The following is a 19,137-nucleotide window of genomic DNA, read 5'->3' as shown; positions in this document are numbered from 1 at the left end:
AAATAGGTTGTGGACAAAAATGTGCTGGTCTGATGCGTGAAACTCCAGGGCTGAAAAAGAGTTCCACTCCGGCCCTGCTTTTTTGTCCACAAAGTAAGATACCAGTTTGACATATTAAAAGTGAAATCCCTCTCAGATTTAGACAAGTACAGCGTTCTCAGATGTTCTCTCTGATAGCTTGTAAGCCACCTCAGAAGAAGCAGACATTAAAGATGTAAAGCTCAGCCCACGATTATGAAAAATCCTTAAATAATTGAAACCTTTTAACACCTCCAGTGGCTGATAAGTGATGTGCAGGGAGCGCAGGAGCACACTGCTGCAGGTGTTCGTAACCAGGACACGTCTTTATTTAAATTCTTACTGTAGCATCGTGAAACCAGCTGATATCTCTGACGTTTCCAGCAGCAAGAGAATATTTATAAACAGTGAGAACGAGTAGAAAGCAACACTTATGATACTATATGTGCAGCATAGCAACACACTCAGTCTGCAGGTTTGTGTTTTTAGACCCAGCTGTTGCTGTGTGTTTTGGGTAGTGACCGAAAGAAGCCGGCTGGTTGTCTGGCGTCACTCAGAGAGAATGATGAGTGCAGCGATCCACAAGGACCTCCTTATCGAGCTGCTGCTCGGTCATGATGAGGTGGTTTGTGTATTTTTGTTTAGGATGCTCTTTTGGCACTTCTGTTTGAATGAGTTGTGGCCACAGATGACCAGGGCTGCCTCCTCTGAGTCGATTAGCTGACTAATCGCTCCTTTTGGTCTCAGTCACCAAATTTGTGTCGATTAGTCATTTTTTATGCTTTTTTCATGCTGAGTGACTTGTTTACAAGAAACGTGTGAGGACATCTTTGGTAAATGCAATAATTAATGCAGTGCTTTTGCATGATTTTTGTGGAGAAACTCAGTTTTACACATCTGTCAATGCTGCAATGTTTGGTTTAAATAGAACGCAGCAACTGAACTTCAGAGTTTAAATGAGCTTGTTAAAAAACTTCTAAAGTTTCTGATCCGCATATTATACAAACTAATGTAGGAAATTTCCATTCACAAAATAATCTTTCAAGAGGTGACTTGCAGATCCACATTGCAGAAATCAGCTCAGTATTCAGCTATAACGTTGAAAATCTTTTGGATATCTTCGCTTTCTGTACTCCAAGACAGAAAACATGTCTCTCTGGGGTTTTTTTTGTTTGTCTCCTCACTCCAACTCTTTCACTCACATTTCTACTCTGAGCGAGACTTGGTTAGACACAATAATAAGCAGACTGGATCAAGAGAAAGTTAAAGGTATTTATTTCTCTGTAGGCTTCTTCCATAACATTGTCAGACACTTCTAGTACCAATCTGGGCCGGTCAGCGGCAAAAAACAGCACTTTCAGTGGATGTACATTGACACTGCAGAAATGAAGACTGCAACCTGTTTTGCAGCTGCTGGTTACAGCGCTCACTCCACACTGGACCAATTTAAAAAGATGTTGTCCCCATTAGTCACTTAGACACAAAAACATTGGGAAATAGGGTCCAAACTGAAAAAAAAAAAACAGTTTCCCAGTTATTCTGCTATCCAACATATTAATTTATTAGTAATTTTTTTTTTTACGAAAATATTATTCATTTTATATATTAATACCTATGATAAGTGACTAAAATCCAACTCTTGGACAGTAACTAAACTGTTAACAATTGAGCAAACATGTGTTGTGAAAGCTTGTGATGTGAAAGCTTCTGAAAAACCAAGTTAGTGGACCTTTTGTCAGATCTATAAATTAATTAAACTGGTTACTTATTTCAGTGTAGTAATATATTGAAAATACACATCCGATCAGACTTGGACTTGGTAGTATATACTATAAGTGGGATCCAAAAAACGTGATCAGGACATCCCTACTTCTAAGGCCTTTGACTTTCCATATATAAAGATAAAACAGTCACTTCATTTCCCTTTTGTCTCACATTTTATAGACTCTACAGTGAATTGATTCACTGACAAAATAGTCAGAAGAAGTGAGAAAATGACATCTCTGCCACTACGTTTGACCTGTTGACACAGTTGCTCTTTATTAGGTGATGGAAAATGGTTGGATGAATGGTTTAAAACATATTTGTTGTTGACGGACAAGTAAAATAATTCCTATTCCGTCAGAAATGATAAATAAACTCAATTACTTCTATTGTATTACAGTATTGATGTACCTCATGCATTTCATACATCCAGTGGAAGTGTCCTTGTTTGTGATAAAGGGAACACTTTTATATTTTGTGTCTCAGGGGAAAAGCTTCATGTAAAAGAAATGACTGTTCCTGATGTGTGTCGTGGCCTTTGGAGAGTACACCTACAGTAGCACTCCATCTCCAGAGATAATATGTGCTCCATATTGCTCACTACCTGCCAGATCATATCATGTACAGCATGTTCACACACACACACACACACACACACACACACACACACACACACAGGTTGTCTTCGATATGCTATCACTTTCCATCACGGTGTGTGTGATGGATGAAGGGGTCAGTGCACAGAGAACATTCACCTCAGATCAGATCTTTAGGAGCCAAATCGACTCAGACCTTGACATAAGCTGCTGACTGATGTACTGTACACTCAAGTGCCAGCCAGTTCATGTGTGTATATATATATGTGTGTGTGTTCATGAGATGTAACTGTGTGCCTGCTTGAGTGTGCTTCAGCTCCCCAAAGATCAGACATGTCGACACAAATTTACAGAACAGAATTAAAGTCTTATTGTTCTGACGACTGTGTACACGGGGCCAACACATCAGACATTACCTCTCATTACTTCATGCAGACTGTTCAGCTGACAGCACTCAGACGCTAGTCCAGGTTAAGAGATCAGACTCATGGACGTTTGTTCATGTCTGTCGCGTCGTGTTAGAGTCCAGATATGAATATGATGCAAGTCATATGTGCAGAGGAGGAGGATCAGCGATTGCACTGCTAACAGGAAACTGATGACCACTTTATTTGAACAGAAACAGGATCAGGAGGGAAGTGGAAAAAAAGTTGATGTCTGACTGGAAACATCCACACTATGAAGTCCCTCCTTTTCATCCTTATTAGTAATGTTGTAAAAACAGTATTCTATCTAGTCAGATGTTGTTGTCTGCAAACTATGAAACGTGACTTGTGCGTGACTTCAGCTGCAGTTGTTCCGATGAGTCCATGGCAAATGATTCAAAGCTTGTGAGAAATGGTCTGGCAGGGTTTTATCTAACAACATACAGCTTAGCTGCAGCCCCTAGCCTTATAATACCTTTGTGAGAACAAGGGTGCTGTAATTTATTGATACAATGTTCACATCCTGCAAAAAAAATCACAGATGAGAGCGAATCATCTACAAGTCATTCTGTAAGATTGCCAGGTCGTTTTTTTCAGCATACTGTTACAGCTTTTCTCTGCAACAATTATTTTTGCTTTTATTTTAATTATTGCGTGCCATCCACGAGATATCCTGTCAAAAGTTATAAGCACAAACGCAAAAGCATCCCAGCTAACACAAGGGCTGTACGCCTTGAACGTCAAACAAATTGCTCTATGAAGAAGTAGAGAGCTATTTTGCCAGACGACTGTCGCTCCTGGGTCTGGAAGGTGCTGAATTTTGTCTTGTCCGTGTTGTCAGTTGAAAGTGACCGGGTGGCCAGCAGCAGCAAACGCTTGAGCAATAGCAAACAAGAGGAGGGTGAGCTAGCTAAATCTGCTCCTTTCATTTAAAGAATATGATTTTATAAGGCAAACATTTCTATGTTGAGAGATATGGGTAAATGATACAATACTTATTTAACCATAGCAAGTTTTGTCTTTAAGCTTTTTTATTTATTATCTAATAATAATAATAATAATAATGGTCCAAAGTAATATGAAATTTGCATCGTTTAAAGTTAAAAACAAAAAAAAACATTTTCTTGAGGGAGGACCTCCACCTTGCACAAACATGAAAAAAAGCTGATATTATTACATACTGAGCCCTGTGTGTATGTTTGTGTGTGAGACAGAGAGGTAGAATGATTGCTTCTTGCAAGTTCCACCAGTTAAACAAACAAAAAGCAATATAACATATGAGGGAGGTTTATGTTCAGGGCATGGTGGTATTTTGTGTGTGGTGTGGATGCGAATACTCCGTATATTTTTCTGCTTTTTGGAGTTTTGCCAATCACATGAAATTACATTATATTTATATATTACATGATAGATGTACATATTGATCATTCCCTGAAGTTATTCACTTCCTTGTCTTAAAATCTGCAGCTGATAAGAAGAATCAAGTGTCAGAGTTCAGGGTTCTAAATGGGAACCAATTTGCAGTTTTCATCCCTGATCTTAAGATGCTGGAAGAGATATTTAGTCATCCCAAGTAATTAATCTAAAAACACAGGCTTCTGGACTTGTTGTGGTTGTTTTTGCTTCTCTGCAAATATTGCTGGGCTGATCTTACACCACCTGAATGCTGCTTATTTAGAAGAATTTACAAATGAACATGCTGTGTTTCCCTGCTGGCTGGCTCACTTTTTCTTCAGAGGCAGACCATTAAATTAGCAAAATAAAATGACAAAAATCCATAAAAAGTTACCAGCATTGTACTCATCCTATCGTTCACAGCCGATATATTCGCCAACCCTAACTGCTACTTAACAAAGCACTTTCTTTCCTCTTACTGAGGTTCATTTAGGTAAGAAAGTCTTAGTAAAAGTAGCTAACAGCTGTCTGAGACAAACACACTCACACATCCATACACAAAACAGTGTTATGTAAGCATTGGGAAAATATATACCCCCTTGATCTCACACAGACGCACACAAACACAGACCATCGGTGCAGATCAAACAAATCTCTCTGGACGTGTCCTCACCCCTTAGCACCCCCACGGGGGATGTGGAACTGAGGGGGACACATTTTAGGGCGGAAACGCTTGTCACATGACCACACACACTTCCTCCCTAAGGACTGTCGGGTCCCAGCAGGCAGCTGTTTTTTTCCCACAACAAGGAAGGGATAGCTCTACATAAGCAATACTTAATGAGGATGATCCTCAGGGAGGCGTTCAGTCAAAATAATGCAACATGACATTTGTTGCACGTATGTGAGACCTGAGCTGTTTTTGGCATCAACTCCCCATCCAAAAAATGTGCCCTCTCCTTTCGTACTCACACTTACGTATTCAGACACGGGCAAACTCATCCAAGTGCGCACATAACAACATGAACACATCGATACAGTAACCTATGCATATGTGTGTCTCCTTCCTCCAGGTGAGATGGAGGAGTTGGAGGCCCTGTGGCTGACTGGTATCTGCCACAACGAGAAGAACGAGGTGATGAGCAGCCAGCTGGACGTGGACAACATGGCGGGGGTCTTCTACATGCTCGGGGCTGCCATGATTCTGTCATTAATCACCTTCATCTGTGAACATTGGTTCTACTGGCAGCTGCGCTTCTGCTTCATGGGCGTGTGCTCGGGACAGCCCGGGGCCACCTTCTCCATAAGCAGAGTGAGTGTGCTCGTGTTTTATTTTAGGTCTGACCTTTGTCCTCCTGACAGAAAGATCACAGGAGTGGTTGTTTTCAAACCACTGGCTGTAGTTGAGGTGAATCGAGTCCGTCAGGAGAATACGATGACTCACCTGACTTCACCTGTGGCTTTTTTGGTCCAGTCAGTGGTCAAACAACAGAACCCGAGTGAACAGCATTCTGTGCTGTATGACAAAAAAATATTTTCACTGATCTTTATTCTACAGCAAGTCGAGATTTAAACTTTTTACAACACACTACAAGTCAGTGGAGCAAAATAATACAATAATCAAGGTTTATACAGCTTTTTAATAGCAAAATTCAACTTTTTAAGGCGTTAAACCCAAATGTTCAGACCCTCAAAGCCTTTATCATCACATTTAAATTGTCACTATAAATGCAGTTGTGAAAAAGTAGATGGTCTCCTTGATGATGGTGTCAAGCAGAACATAAACACCCCATTTTCATTTTGGCGCTCATATTCAGGAAAGCACATATAATGTGATGCAAAGGGGGGGGGGCTGTCATTGTGCTGAAAAGTATTATTGATAATAATATGTCAATATTAAATCAATTAATGCTTTGAGGGCACCACTACAGCATTGCCAATGAATACAAGGTTAGAAAATACAACATTTGCTTGACTGAACATGAATTCCATTATAAACCAGGCCCGAGCGTCTCTCCAAATACAGAGACAGATCATTTCATTGGTTGCGCAGATCCAGATTATAATGTTTCTTATCACCTCTACAGGAGCCAATAAACAAATATTATCACATGATTGTTTTATAAAAATAGAAAAAATATGGTTTGCACAAGTGATTGTGTAGATGAAACAACAGATTATGATGCAAATCAAGCATTTTTCATGGAGTATAAATTGAAGCATTTTCCAAACCTTGAATACATAACAGTTGAAATTTAACATTTTCCAAACTTTCAAGACTTTGTACGAACCTTGAAGAATGTAATATCATTAGCAGTACAAATATAAATTTAACCCTATCTGCTTTTGTGTGCCTTTCAGAGTCGCTTATCAATTTTAAATATGTTATTTATTTTCTTTATTAGAATAACCAGGACTGTTGATGCTGTGCAGAATATACCAACGCTTTCAGGGGAGCTTACTTTTTTTAGAGGGTTAGTGATGAAGCATATTCTTTAGTATATCAGTACAAATCAGACACAGATAGGTCAAAGAGTAAAACAGACTTTAAGCACACAAATGCATGAGCAATGCATCAAAAACAAAGCACGCCCGGCTGCCTACAGGAGGTCGCATCCTCATCAACAGTTGAAGTTACCACCTCATACAGATGAGCACAATCATTTCAAGAATAGTATCAGTGCCAGTCTCTTTGTCAAAGCGAATTAATGATAAATCACCCATATGCATGAATCACACATCAATAATAGCCTGATTTTACGCATTTTGATGATGAAGATACAGACGAATAGAAATTCATGGCAAAATTAGCAATATCGTCAATATTTCAGAGACCTGTGAAATTTCACCGTATCATGTCTCCAGGGGAGCTTTAAAAAAACAAAAACAATTTTATTATTATACTGCAAGTGTTAAACATGAGCGTTTTTACAGAAGAATAACACAACTAACCTGTGACATCTGTAAGTGACTGACTGCAGCTGCAGCATTACAGCAGACTCATAACAAATAAATGTTATAGTCAAACGTTTACTAACAAACAAAACAAAACTGACAAAAATTGTGGACACAGTCAGTGGGGAGTGGGTTTCAGATGACCATCCAACAAGCATCGGGTTACTTGACGTGTTTTCACACCAGAGATTATTTCTGAATCTGCTAAAATGCTTGCGTGGATGGACAAAAATGAAAACACATTACTGTGAATGTGTCCTCAGTCTCCTGTTGGGGTTAATAAAGCCTTCAGTCTTTCTCAAAGTCTGCTGTTTATCATCTTAATGTTGGCGAAATAAAAGCTACTTACTATGCTGCACATTCTCAGCCGGTGACCTGAAGGTGTGTTTGTGGATGTCGAGGAGCTCATCCCAGTGTTGTTACGACTCTGCTCAGATGGGTCACTAAACAAGGTGTCTCTGTGTTATTGATGCAGGCTGTTTGGGTCCATTAAACAATCACTTGAGATGTACCTCATTTGCATAATGTTGCCTTTTAAGAAAGCAGGGACGACATGCAAATTGGCTCAGTTATTATTTGCCAGAGAAAAGGACACCAGTGTTTATGTGTTTGGTGTTTCTAATTGTAATGTCATTCGGTTTACACCTACTCAGACTAACCTGAGATAATTTAAAACACAGATCCGGCCTTGAGCACTTCAGAAACACACTGTTTCTTTTTTTGAAACGGCAGAAAGCTCCTTCTGTCTCTGCAGCTTCTAAAACTGCTATTTTTATGCAAAACCTAAGCACCTCTTTTTGCATGGTAGCTTTATGATTCACTCAAAGCTCTGACGTGCTTGAGACTGATTTTACTTGTTGCATTACAACATCCATCTGAAGTGCATCCTCATTTCAAGAGGTGCTTTTACTGCCAGATACATTTTTTACCCATCCATGCCGGGTTTAACCCCTTACAATCTGCCTCCTTTTATAAAGAAATGGGGTCTGAGTACAGAGGATCTTTACAGGGAGATAGCAGGTCAACTGTCAATGTCACATAGCAGTTGAATTCAGTTCTTCTAGTCATTAATCTATAATAAACTTCTATTAATTGGTTTAATTTATTAATAAGCTGTTGCAGCAATGTCTGGGTTGATACATTTTGTTACACAGATTTGATGCTAAATTTTGCATTTTATTTAAACTCGAGAATTTATTAAATGGTCAAAATACCAAATTAAGACACCAAGACCTTGAGGAACACCAGACAAACATCCAGGCTGCGATTTGGTATAAAACTTTTGACATTTTGTAGATTTCTGAAAGAATTGCATTTTTCGTTGAGCACTTCTGTTCTGGAATCTGCTGAAAACCTCACTTATTGTCAAGAGAATAAGTCGGAACACAATTCATCCTCTGAATGCTCTAGGTCTCTAGTTTGTGGTTGTAAAGTTTCATGAAGCTGTGATTATCCTAGAAGTCACAGCACGTGATTTTATACAGTGAGGTCAAGTTTTAAAAATGCTCTGCCTGCAATGAATTGGTTACTTTGGGGTATAGAATCATTACACATGAATTAAAGTGGGCTCAACTTTCCAGTCAAACCAAATACATGCATTTCTAAGACAGCTTAGGGGCAGCTTAGGCAGAAATATTAAAATACAACAGGCAAAAGCAACACATTGGTACTGCAAGAGAAAAACTGCATGGTTTTTGCCCAAATATCGCCTCCTTCCTGACACGATAGCATGACACAGTATAAATGGATTCCTTTGATCTTCTTCTTTCATATGATACCATTAATTCAGCATTCAAGAAAACTGCATTTCATACAGAGCTTATAGAAAGTGTGAGGATGGACAAGTGATGAGAGCACAAAGGGCTAATAAAATGCAGAGGAAGAAAAAGAGATCAGTTAGCGAGAGTCATGATAAAACGGGTGGCAGGACAAAGGCAGAGTAGAAAAGAATAGACACAGTGGTGTGCCAGGAACCTCTGTTCTATTACCTTTCACAGCAGCTGTTGTAGCTACAGATGTAGAGCGATAAAGACAGACAATCCCATTGGAGCGTCTGCCGCTCACCCGAGCGCCCGGAAACGGAGATAAAACAGACACAAAGAGGTTGGGAGGCATAAAAGAAAAGAGGGTTGACGATCCAGATTCATGAATGTGGCTGGGTGACGGGGAAAGTGACTAAGAGACAGACAGAAACTGTTTCTGACAAGTTGACGCCTTTGAGGAATGTTGGCCCGCGCGCCGGCTGGTGGATAGTGTGTCCTCGACCTTTCGGATTTGGCTGTCGCCTCAACCACAGATTCCCTCAGCCCCCATTTAAACACGCTTGAATGACTTCACTCGCAAAAGGCTTTCCCCTCTCTTGAAAAAACTGCTCTTACCAGCAAACCAAAACAAACACACATGTACTGACAGATAATGACATTTTACACAGACAGTTGTTAATGCATGTGTCTCTTGATATCAACAGACGGTTTTACTTTTGCAAATAGATTCATTTTTCTAACAATGACGTTTATATGCACACTAATATTTCACTATTATTCCAAATATTACAATACTTAGAATTTTGTACAGATATTAGAATTTTTGTGGATATAGTATTTTATATAAGACGTGGGATATGCCGATATAATTCAGTTTTTATGAGCATTCTTTGGACATGTATATACTGCATTTGGAATATACGTCTCAATTAGGGTTTTGACAGCAGCCAGTTTACGGCGTGTAGCACCCAATCCAATCCAATTCAACTTTATTTATAAAGCGATTAAAACAACCATAGAGGGCCAAAGCGCTGTACATAGCGATGAATAAACAACACAGTAAAATCAAAATAAAATACATAACAAATTACATAAAGTACAATAAGATACACATTAAATCAGCATCTACACAGTGTCGAACGCCAAGGAGAAAAGGTGAGTTTTAAGAAGAATTTTAAAATGAGGCAGTGAAGAGACCTGGCTAATGTGCAGAGGCAGATCGTTCCATAGCCCGGTCCCCTCTGATCTTAAGCTGAGTTTTATGCCACATCAGGAGAAGGTGATCAGCTGACCTGAGAGTGCAGGTGGGTGAGTAGGGGTATAGCAGCTCAGAGAGGTGCCATTGAGGGCTTGCAAAGTAAATAAAATAATTTTCTAATTTTCTAATAATCCTAAAATGAACAGGCAGCCAGTGAAGCTTAAATGGGTGAAATGTGCTCATGTTTACGTGTTCCAGTTAAAAGACGTGCAGCGGCATTCTTTACCAGCTGGAGACGAGAGCAAATATATGATATAAAACCTAAAAACTTAATAAATGCAATGCAACCCAATAATATAATGACTCATAATGTATTAACATTTTTATTGGTAATGTAATACCTTATTAAATTATTTGGGTATTTATTACCTTTTCAGGTAGGTTATATTATTATTATATTTCAAGGGGCAGAAACATTCAGAGGATTAATATAGCACCAAACAACTGTTTGTTAAGACATAGTGGAGTAAAGGTGTAAAGCCTGAGTTTACATTTCCAAATATGAAATGAAACATGACATTAATAGTATTATAACATCGGCACTTTGGGGGGAAAAAACCTGAAAGGTATTACATTATTGATAAAAAAATGTTATTACAATTTTAGTCAGGGCATTTTATTACATTATTGGTCAAGTTAATAAATTATTGTTTTTTTTATTGTTTATTGTTTTATTGTTGTTATTTTTGATCAGATTAAGAGCCTATTTTATTACCATTTCAAGTGTTATTACATCGTTAGTAAATGATTACATTATTGGGAGCCACAGGGTGTCTTTGTGTTTTACATAGATCATCTAGCCATAAGAAAAAGATTTGCTCAAAAGAAAAGCCCACATTCCTGGTCTGAAGGAGAAGCACACCTACTTTCAACATTATGAAAGACTTTCTTTCAGCAGGTTTTTGGATATGTGCAAATATCACAACACCAACCTTTTAAAGAAGGTGGTTGCAGGAACAAAGGAGGGAGGCTGTGAATGTGAATATTAGAGGAATATTCTCATAAGTCATTTAAACAGCTTAGAATGAATAATTTATTTTTCAAAATAATGTCAAAAACACAGAATATTTTTTGCATGTAAACGTAATTGCTGTTCTTCATGCAAGGAAAAACAGTTCTGAGGTAGAAAGCTCAGTGGCACCCGTGTCAGCTGAATTTAAATGACATTGATTAAACCTATTGATTGGTGGTCAAAACCACAAGCTTACAGCACCCCTTTTGTTATCAATCAAGGCTTTGATCCGCTCCCTCTGTCTGAGTGCTGAGCAGCAGCTGTGAGGGTCCATGCTGTTCCCCTGAGAAAAGTCATTTATGAACTCAGTCCCTATTACTGTTTAATAGTGTGTAAACAAGAGGGTGGTCAGAGAGAACATGGCGATGCATTAACCTCTCTCTGCCTCTGTTTGCTTCTCTCTCTCTCTGTCTGTCTGTCTGTTTATGTGTCTGACTCCTTCTCTCTCCGACATTAAACCCTCTCTGGTTCTTGACTCCTGACTACTGCCACACATTTGACTGTTGTTCCCTTCTCATTTGAGCTTCATACCTTACCACTCTCACTCTTATTCCTTCTTCTTCCCATGGCCTGTCTCACCCTCTCTTTCTCTCTCCACCTCCCTTTTCTTCTAATTGTCACCCTCCAGGGTATCTACAGCTGCATCCACGGGGTACAAATCGAGGAAAACAAGTCAGCCACAGACTCGCCCTCGGCTACCATGAAGAAGAACATGAACAACACCCATTCCAACATCCTGCGGTTACTCCGCACCGCCAAGGACATGACCGCCGTCCCGGGTATTAACGGCTCTCCGCACGCCGCCCTGGAGTACAGCCACAGCGGCCGAGACTCGGCCATCTACGATATCCAGGAGCACCGGCGTAGCTTAGTGGGTCACCCTGCCGACTGCAAGTCAGCGCCACCCTACCTGCCAGAGGACAACATGTTCAGTGACTACATCAGCGAGGTGGAGAGGACTTTTGGCAACTTGCCCCTGAAGGACAGCAACCTGTACCAGGACCATTACCTGCACCACCACCCGGCCTCGGCTCTGGGTATGTCCGGCCCCCCGCCTAATAGGCCGCGTAGCTTAGGCAGCACTAGCTCGTTGGAGGGGGGCATGTTCGATTGCGACAGTTTAGGGGGAGGGGTAGCGCCCATCTTCACCACCCAGCCCCGCCCCTCCATGACTCACAGGAATACCAATAAGTTTGACCTGATCGCTGGCCACACCCCTGCGGATTCCAGCCAGGGTGGGTTCAAGGGGAACAATGTGTACGGCAGGTTTTCTTTCAAAGGAGGCGCATCCAGCACGGGGCTCATCGGGGGTCATGACAGGTACTGTGGTGGGGGTGGGGGAGGCTCAGGGGGGGATGATGGGAACATTCGCTCTGACGTTTCGGATATCTCCACGCACACCGTGACCTATGGCAACCTGGAGGGCAACAACAAGCGGCGTAAGCAGTACAGGGACAGCCTGAAAAAGAGGCCAGCTTCGGCCAAGTGCAGACGGGAGCAGGACGATATAGAGCTGAGCGGCCTCCGGAGGAGAGCCCACCACCACACCGTCCACCACCACTTCCCCCACGGGCCCCTGGCACACCGCACGGTCTCACCTCCCCTGGAGCGGAAGAGGGGAGGAGCAGGGGGTAATTCTTCACCTTACTTATTCCGCAAAGACAAAGAGAACCTGAGGGATTTCTATGCAGACCAGTTCCGCTCCAAGGAGGGCAAGGCCAAGTGGGAGCAAGAGGGTGGAAGTGGAGGAAGCGGTGTGGGCGGCGGTAGTGGTGGTGGTATCTGTAAGAGCTTAGTACCTGTAGAAGACTTCCTCAAAGGTAAAGGCAAGAAGCCGGAGTGTAAAGGTGGGCTTGGCTCAGTGTCGGCAGGGCAGCAGGCCCACACCTGCTGGGAGAAAGGGGTTTCTGGAATAGGAGGGGGGGGCATAGCAGGGGGTGACTGGGAGTGTCGTAACTGCCACAATGTGTGTCACCATGGAGGAGGCGGCGCTTGCCAAGCTAGCGGGGTTGGAGGCACCACCAGTCGCCCCAGCTCCGCTAGCTGTAAGCGTTGCGACTCTGTAATCCAACCAAGTAACCTTTACAACATCAGCGAGGATAATAACATGGTGTTCGCTGGAGTGAAGAGTAGCATAGCAGCCAGCCAGCCACAAACTCAGGCACAGCGCAGGAAGCTAGGGCCGGGCGGGAGGGTGTTACGAAGGCAGCACTCGTATGACACTTTTGTGGACCTGCAGAGGGAGGGGTCAGGCCGTATGGGAGGGGTCGGCGTGGGCGGGCAGTTTGCCCAGCCCCGCAGTGTGAGCTTGAAAGACAAAGACCGCTTCATGGAGGGCCCCAGCCCTTACGCTCACATGTTTGAGAGGTATTCAGCTGACAGGGAGTCTCCCATGTTTGGAGGAATAGGCGGGGATAGGGCTAAGGGGGGCTCCTCCTTCAGTTTGTTCCGTGGAAGCGAGGGTGGGTTGCATCAGCGGTCGGTGGGGGAGAGAGACCTGAGGGAGAGAGAGAGAGCTATGATGGGAGGTGGGGGCTGTGGTGGTGGTGGTGGTGGTGGTGGTGGTGGTAGCAGAGGGGCCGGGACTTACTCCTTGTCTAAATCTCTCTACCCAGATAAGGTGAACCAGAACCCCTTCATCCCAACCTTCGGCGACGACCAGTGTCTATTACACGGTGCCAAACCGTACTACATCAAAAAGCCACAGACGCAGCAACAGCAGCAGCAGCAGCAACTTCTCAACAACAGCCGAGGAGGAGGGGACTTCCGCGGCTCCATGGGAACGACTTCCTATTTACCCGCGTCCGCCACAGCTGGGGTGATGTCCAATGTGGCCCCCAGGTTCCCCAAAGAGCTGTGTCTGGGCGGGGTGGGAGGGCCCATGGGGAACCACCATGTTGGCAACAAGCTACTGACCGGGAGCAGGGACACGTTAGGTTTGGGGCAGGGACAGAGACCCTTCAACGGTGCCAGCAATGGACACGTTTATGAAAAGCTGTCCAGCATTGAGTCAGACGTCTGAGGGTGAAGACGGAGGAAGAGAGGGGGAGGATGGAGTTAGGGAAGAAATAGAGGGAGAGAAACATACAGATGCTGATGACCTCTTTGCATGAAGGGAAGGAGGAGACACGATGCTGTGTGTGTTGTTCTCACTCCACTAAACGGAAAAGAATTTGGACGATGCACAGAGGCCACTGCAGGCTAAGCTGTGAAGTCCGGCGGGAGACAAGTTTTTAATGAGAAGAGAGGATTCTGGTGCTTCTCTGACGCTCAGAGAAAGATTGGGAGGGATGGAGGGAGGGGAGGGGGGGAAGTGAAATAAAATCTCCGGTCTCTGCTCTCTTCACATGCTCATTGTCTTTCCCTCCCTCCTGCAGTTCCTCAACACCAAAACAAACATTTTGTTTAACAACGGAAATACAATCATGAATGAGAAATCAACGCTTCTGTTGAAGTCACAGGGTAAACTAATAATAATTGTATTGATAATGTTAATACTATTATTGAATATTATTCCAGTGTTAATGATGATCGGTTTGGATTGTTTTTTTCCTTTTTATTTCAAATTTTATTGATTTAAATAGTTCATGTTACATATTTGTATGATGTTAATTCTTTCTTAGCTTATCAACGTTACAGGAGACTGCTAGACCAGTCGTCAGATCTTTTTTGGCTTCCTGTAATTTGGACTCTTCTTTGCTATTTATTCTTCATGTTTGATTTTTTTTTTTTTTTACTTTTCTTACTCTTGAGTGCTGTGAAGTGTATGTGAAAGGCATGACTTGAATAGTACATTTTAAGTACTTAAAAATGTGCAAGAAAAGGTCTCTTTTTTTCCAGCTGCAGAAGCAACATCATCATACTGATTTGCCGTTTCCTCTCCTTTTTTTCTGCTCGGCAGTACCAAATGGGTCTCACATTTTGAGCTGGATGTGCCTTAAAGGATTAATACTGATTTTCTACACGCAAGATCTGTTATGTTGGAAGACAAATCCACCTGCAAACAAGTAATCTAACTGATTTGAGTGTGAAAATACACCTGAAAAAGTCTGATATGAGGGTAGAGTTTCATGAGCAAAACAGACTTTTAGGCATTTAGCAGATGTTATAATACAAATAGAAATTTGCTGCCGTAGAGGAAGTTTCAATTCCAACAATGAAAAGGTAACCAATAGCAGGATTAAAACCACAGTGCCATGATTAAAAAACATTCCTATTCCCTCCAAAAGTCTACGACAGAGCCGTGCCGCTGTATGTTAACAAATACGACATAAATCAAATGCAGGAGCTGTTTTTTCTGCTATTAACTCCATAATTAATGGAACTGCAACTCCTTGAAATCATTTGCAAAGAGGCTCAACAAGCTTCATCACTCCTTACCTCTTCACACTGTTCGTAACAGATGACCCAGGAACCAACTATCCATTAAATACATGTAAATCACATTTAATGTCCGCTTGTTGCTCTCACTGCGTTTCATTGGGTCTGACTCAATTGGCCATGACAGTTTTGCTGTTTGGGACAGGCACATAATGGACTCACAGAGTGAGGCCTCTGTCGTCAAGATGAGCAGCAATAATGTTAATTATTTCATGATTACGGCTATAAGCCCTGCCTGCTGTATTAGATGGTCACATCTCAATGATGGGAGGAGAATAAGCTCTTTCACTCTGCTGGTGAAAGGACCGCGGTGAGCTCTACTACACAGTCCCAAATAATGTCCTGATTTAGGGTTGCTATTATTCAGAAGTCACATCTTTATAGCATGTCCTTTTCTTATTTTTCTATAAAAAAAAACAATAAATAAAAAAAGGTGTTTCCAGCTTGGTAATTGGGTAAATAGTACAGATTGTATATGCTTATTTGCTTTCTTGCAGATGAACTGAGATGAGAAGATTTATATCCCTCAAAATATGAAGCTACAGCCAGCAGCCAGTTAGCATAGCATAGCACAAAGACTGGAAACAGAGGGAAACAGCTAGCCTGGCTCTGTTCAAAGGTAACCAAATCCGCTGTTTTTTATATTGTTTGTTTTATTCATACACAAAGCTAAGCATAACAGTTACATATAGGAGGGCAACATATCCTCATAGAACTGTTTAAATTATATCCTACAAAATAATGTATCATGTTTTAAAATGGACCACTGGGTTAAGTGTAGAAAGTTTTGGGTTGGAATAACTCTTTTAATAGTTAAGATAAGTTAACATTGACTTTGATTTACACATGAGATACAAACAGTTGCCTCCTTGGTGAAAGTCCTGTATTTTTGTACTCCTCCATCCACCCCAACCTCCCTACACGGACCGTGTCGCTCTTTACACTGCGTCACCTGATTTCCACCTTTGCTTGCGTCATAATTACAGCCACCAGAGGTCGCCATTCTACAACAAATTTCAGTATAGGTTGTCATAAGATGAACCTTGGCGCTCATAATTACTTGGGTAATATGTGAATAATAATGCCTTACTTTTGGTAGGTATCATGCTTCATGTATACGTGATGCATCTGTATCTGCATATCACCATCACCATCAGGCCGCAAAATCTTTTTAGTGTGTGCACCAGGTTAGCAATTCACATTGGACTGAAGAGGTCACCATCTTTTGGTCCGGTATCCAGATACATCCTTGGTGCACATCCGGCATTTTTGACAACACGGACACAGATGGGGGAAAACGCTGTATACGTAAGTGTGTGACACACTGCCCCCTTCAGTTTGGGAGAATATTGGTTTGACACGAGTAAAAGCTGCACCAAGTATAAGGTGATGAGGTTTTGTTACCTCTGGACTAGCTGGCTGTTTCTTCCTGTTTCTAGTATTTATGCTAAGCTAAGCTAACTGGCTGCTCTCTATAGCTTCATATTTAACATAGACACAAATATTAAAGTAGTTTGATCTTATCTGTCTCAACAGGAATATGAAACCATGTATTTCCCAAAACGTCAAACTATTCCTTTAAACACTTTTCTTAGACTCATAAAAAAGAGAGCCTGAATATTTAAAAGTCCATCCCTTTCATCATTCCTCCCACCATGTTGCTCAAACTCTCATTTTTCACCAAACAGAACATAAAGAATAATTTTACTATGAACTGTAGCCTTGATTTCTCCCTCCACTGGACCTTAATCTGCTTCACACGCTGGGATTTTGATGAAAGAAATAATTTGCCCTCCAGTCCTCAGAGATTCTGTGTGATTTGTGTCAGCTGCAGATATTTGAGGAGAAAGGCAGAAAGAGGAAGGCAGAAGGAACTAAACAGGTAGCACATCTAGTAAAAAGCATTTTTTGCTGATGTTATTCTGATTAAAAGGCGGCTTGTAAATCACATTACACACAAACGAACATAGAGGTCTTATATAATTTATAGCCCTCTACCATTAAAATCCTAATAAAAATATTTCATTTAGGACAGTTATTCTCCATTTCCAGTTATTTATTGTCACTTAAACCTGACTTTTTAGTCAATTTGCCGAACCAAATTTTAATACCTAAGCACAATCTGACTGAATGGGTCAAATATATTCAGTTTTTTCGTACATCCCAGTCAAAACTTCAGAAGACTTTCCTTCTCTTGGTTGACAAGTCAGTATGTATGATACTAGGGGGTCTCTAGTGTTTGTAAGGACTTGCATGTATACAATTTTCTTTATTTCTGTTTTATAATCTTAACTTTTAGCCCAGGAACAAATGGGTGTTTTTGAACAATATTTGGAATTTTTATCAATTTCATTGATGATCCATGTAGTACTGTAGGTGTATGCGTGCGTGTGCTTGTTTGTGCAGGAGAAGACACCAATCTTAACAGTCTAAATTTTAATTATACTTTAATATGGCTAAACTGATTAAAGATTTCACTAGGATGGAAAACTTTTTTTTTTATCGATGAATTTTCTTGATAGTTTGTGTAAATGCTTTTAAACAAGGTCTTGATTAATACATTCACCACCACTGAAAAAGCCTTTTTTTTCACTTTTCTGATTAATTTCCTTTTTGAATATCTGGTTTCATTATGATTTCTGTTATTGTATGTGCCTGAATACATACGCTTGATTACCTCTGTGTGTGCTCACATGGGAGAGAGACAGAGTGTGTGAGAGATAACCGTTTATTGTACATGTATTATAAAACTGTATGTAAATACTTTACCTCACACTCATGGACTTTTGATAAAAAAAACTGTACAAAAACGGCAGAGAATAGATCTATTTGGGATAAATCTTTGATTCGTAGGTCCCCTTGCGAAATTGCTTTTGTAACGATTTCAGGCCAGGATATGTGCAATTGTTTATAATTATTACACAGAGTGTGCACATTTAATGATTCACTGTTTGTTGATGTGTTTTTATTTTCTGTTTGAGAAAGGTTGTTTTCTCAAATCATTAACTGCTACACAAAAAGCACAATAGATTATTTATTGCATTTTTACTTTCAGAGATAGTCTTTTTTTCTTTTCTCTCAAACTAATCTTCTGTTTTTGTGTTGTTGTTTTTTTTGCCACAGAAGAATCGAACAACTCTACCCCCCCTGAGCTGTACAGATTGTGAAAAATGTACATACGACAAAAATCTAGTTCACCCTCGCATTTTTTTGTATGACGAGAAATTACTTGTGTGAAGAGAGTATTTCAAATTTGATTGAATATTTAGTAATATTGAAAAATGAGATTAAACACAGTCAATGTGAAAATAAGTGCTGAGAAATATTATTCTTCTGTCTCTTTGGAATAAAAGTGTTGAGTATTAATAAAAAATGAGAAATCTCAAACGTTTGTCTCGTTCTTTTTTTTTTTCAGCTCTTGTGTCCCACAGGGTGGCAGCAAGCGACAGGAAGTCTTCCCAGTTGTTCTGTTGTCTTGAACGGTTTGTACGAATCCATACGAAACGTAATGCACTGAACTGGTAGCTATCCCACAAAATGTCTGTTTCAGTGGCAAACAGACTGTGGACAC

At 40.9% G+C, this 19,137-nt stretch overlaps 1 protein-coding gene across 6 annotated transcripts in view; it reads left to right on the top strand.

Moving 5' to 3' along the window:
- Positions 1–18,879, top strand: part of grin2bb (glutamate receptor, ionotropic, N-methyl D-aspartate 2B, genome duplicate b) — a 114,162-nt gene extending 95,283 nt beyond the window's left edge. For 5 of the 6 annotated variants that reach the window (XM_059338894.1, XM_059338901.1, XM_059338877.1 and 2 more), the window contains 2 exons: positions 5,272–5,510; positions 11,815–18,879. In XM_059338894.1, coding sequence (XP_059194877.1) covers positions 5,272–5,510; positions 11,815–14,208 — 2,633 coding nt within the window. In that variant the 3' untranslated portion in view covers positions 14,209–18,879. The remainder of the gene's footprint in view (positions 1–5,271; positions 5,511–11,814) is intronic. The other variant, XM_059338910.1, reaches the window with a different exon arrangement.
- The last annotated feature ends 258 nt before the right edge of the window (positions 18,880–19,137 follow it).

This window comes from Centropristis striata, chromosome 1, assembly GCF_030273125.1.
Source record: "Centropristis striata isolate RG_2023a ecotype Rhode Island chromosome 1, C.striata_1.0, whole genome shotgun sequence".
NCBI classification, from domain to species: domain Eukaryota; kingdom Metazoa; phylum Chordata; class Actinopteri; order Perciformes; family Serranidae; genus Centropristis; species Centropristis striata.
This window is presented reverse-complemented; position numbering and strand designations above follow the sequence as displayed.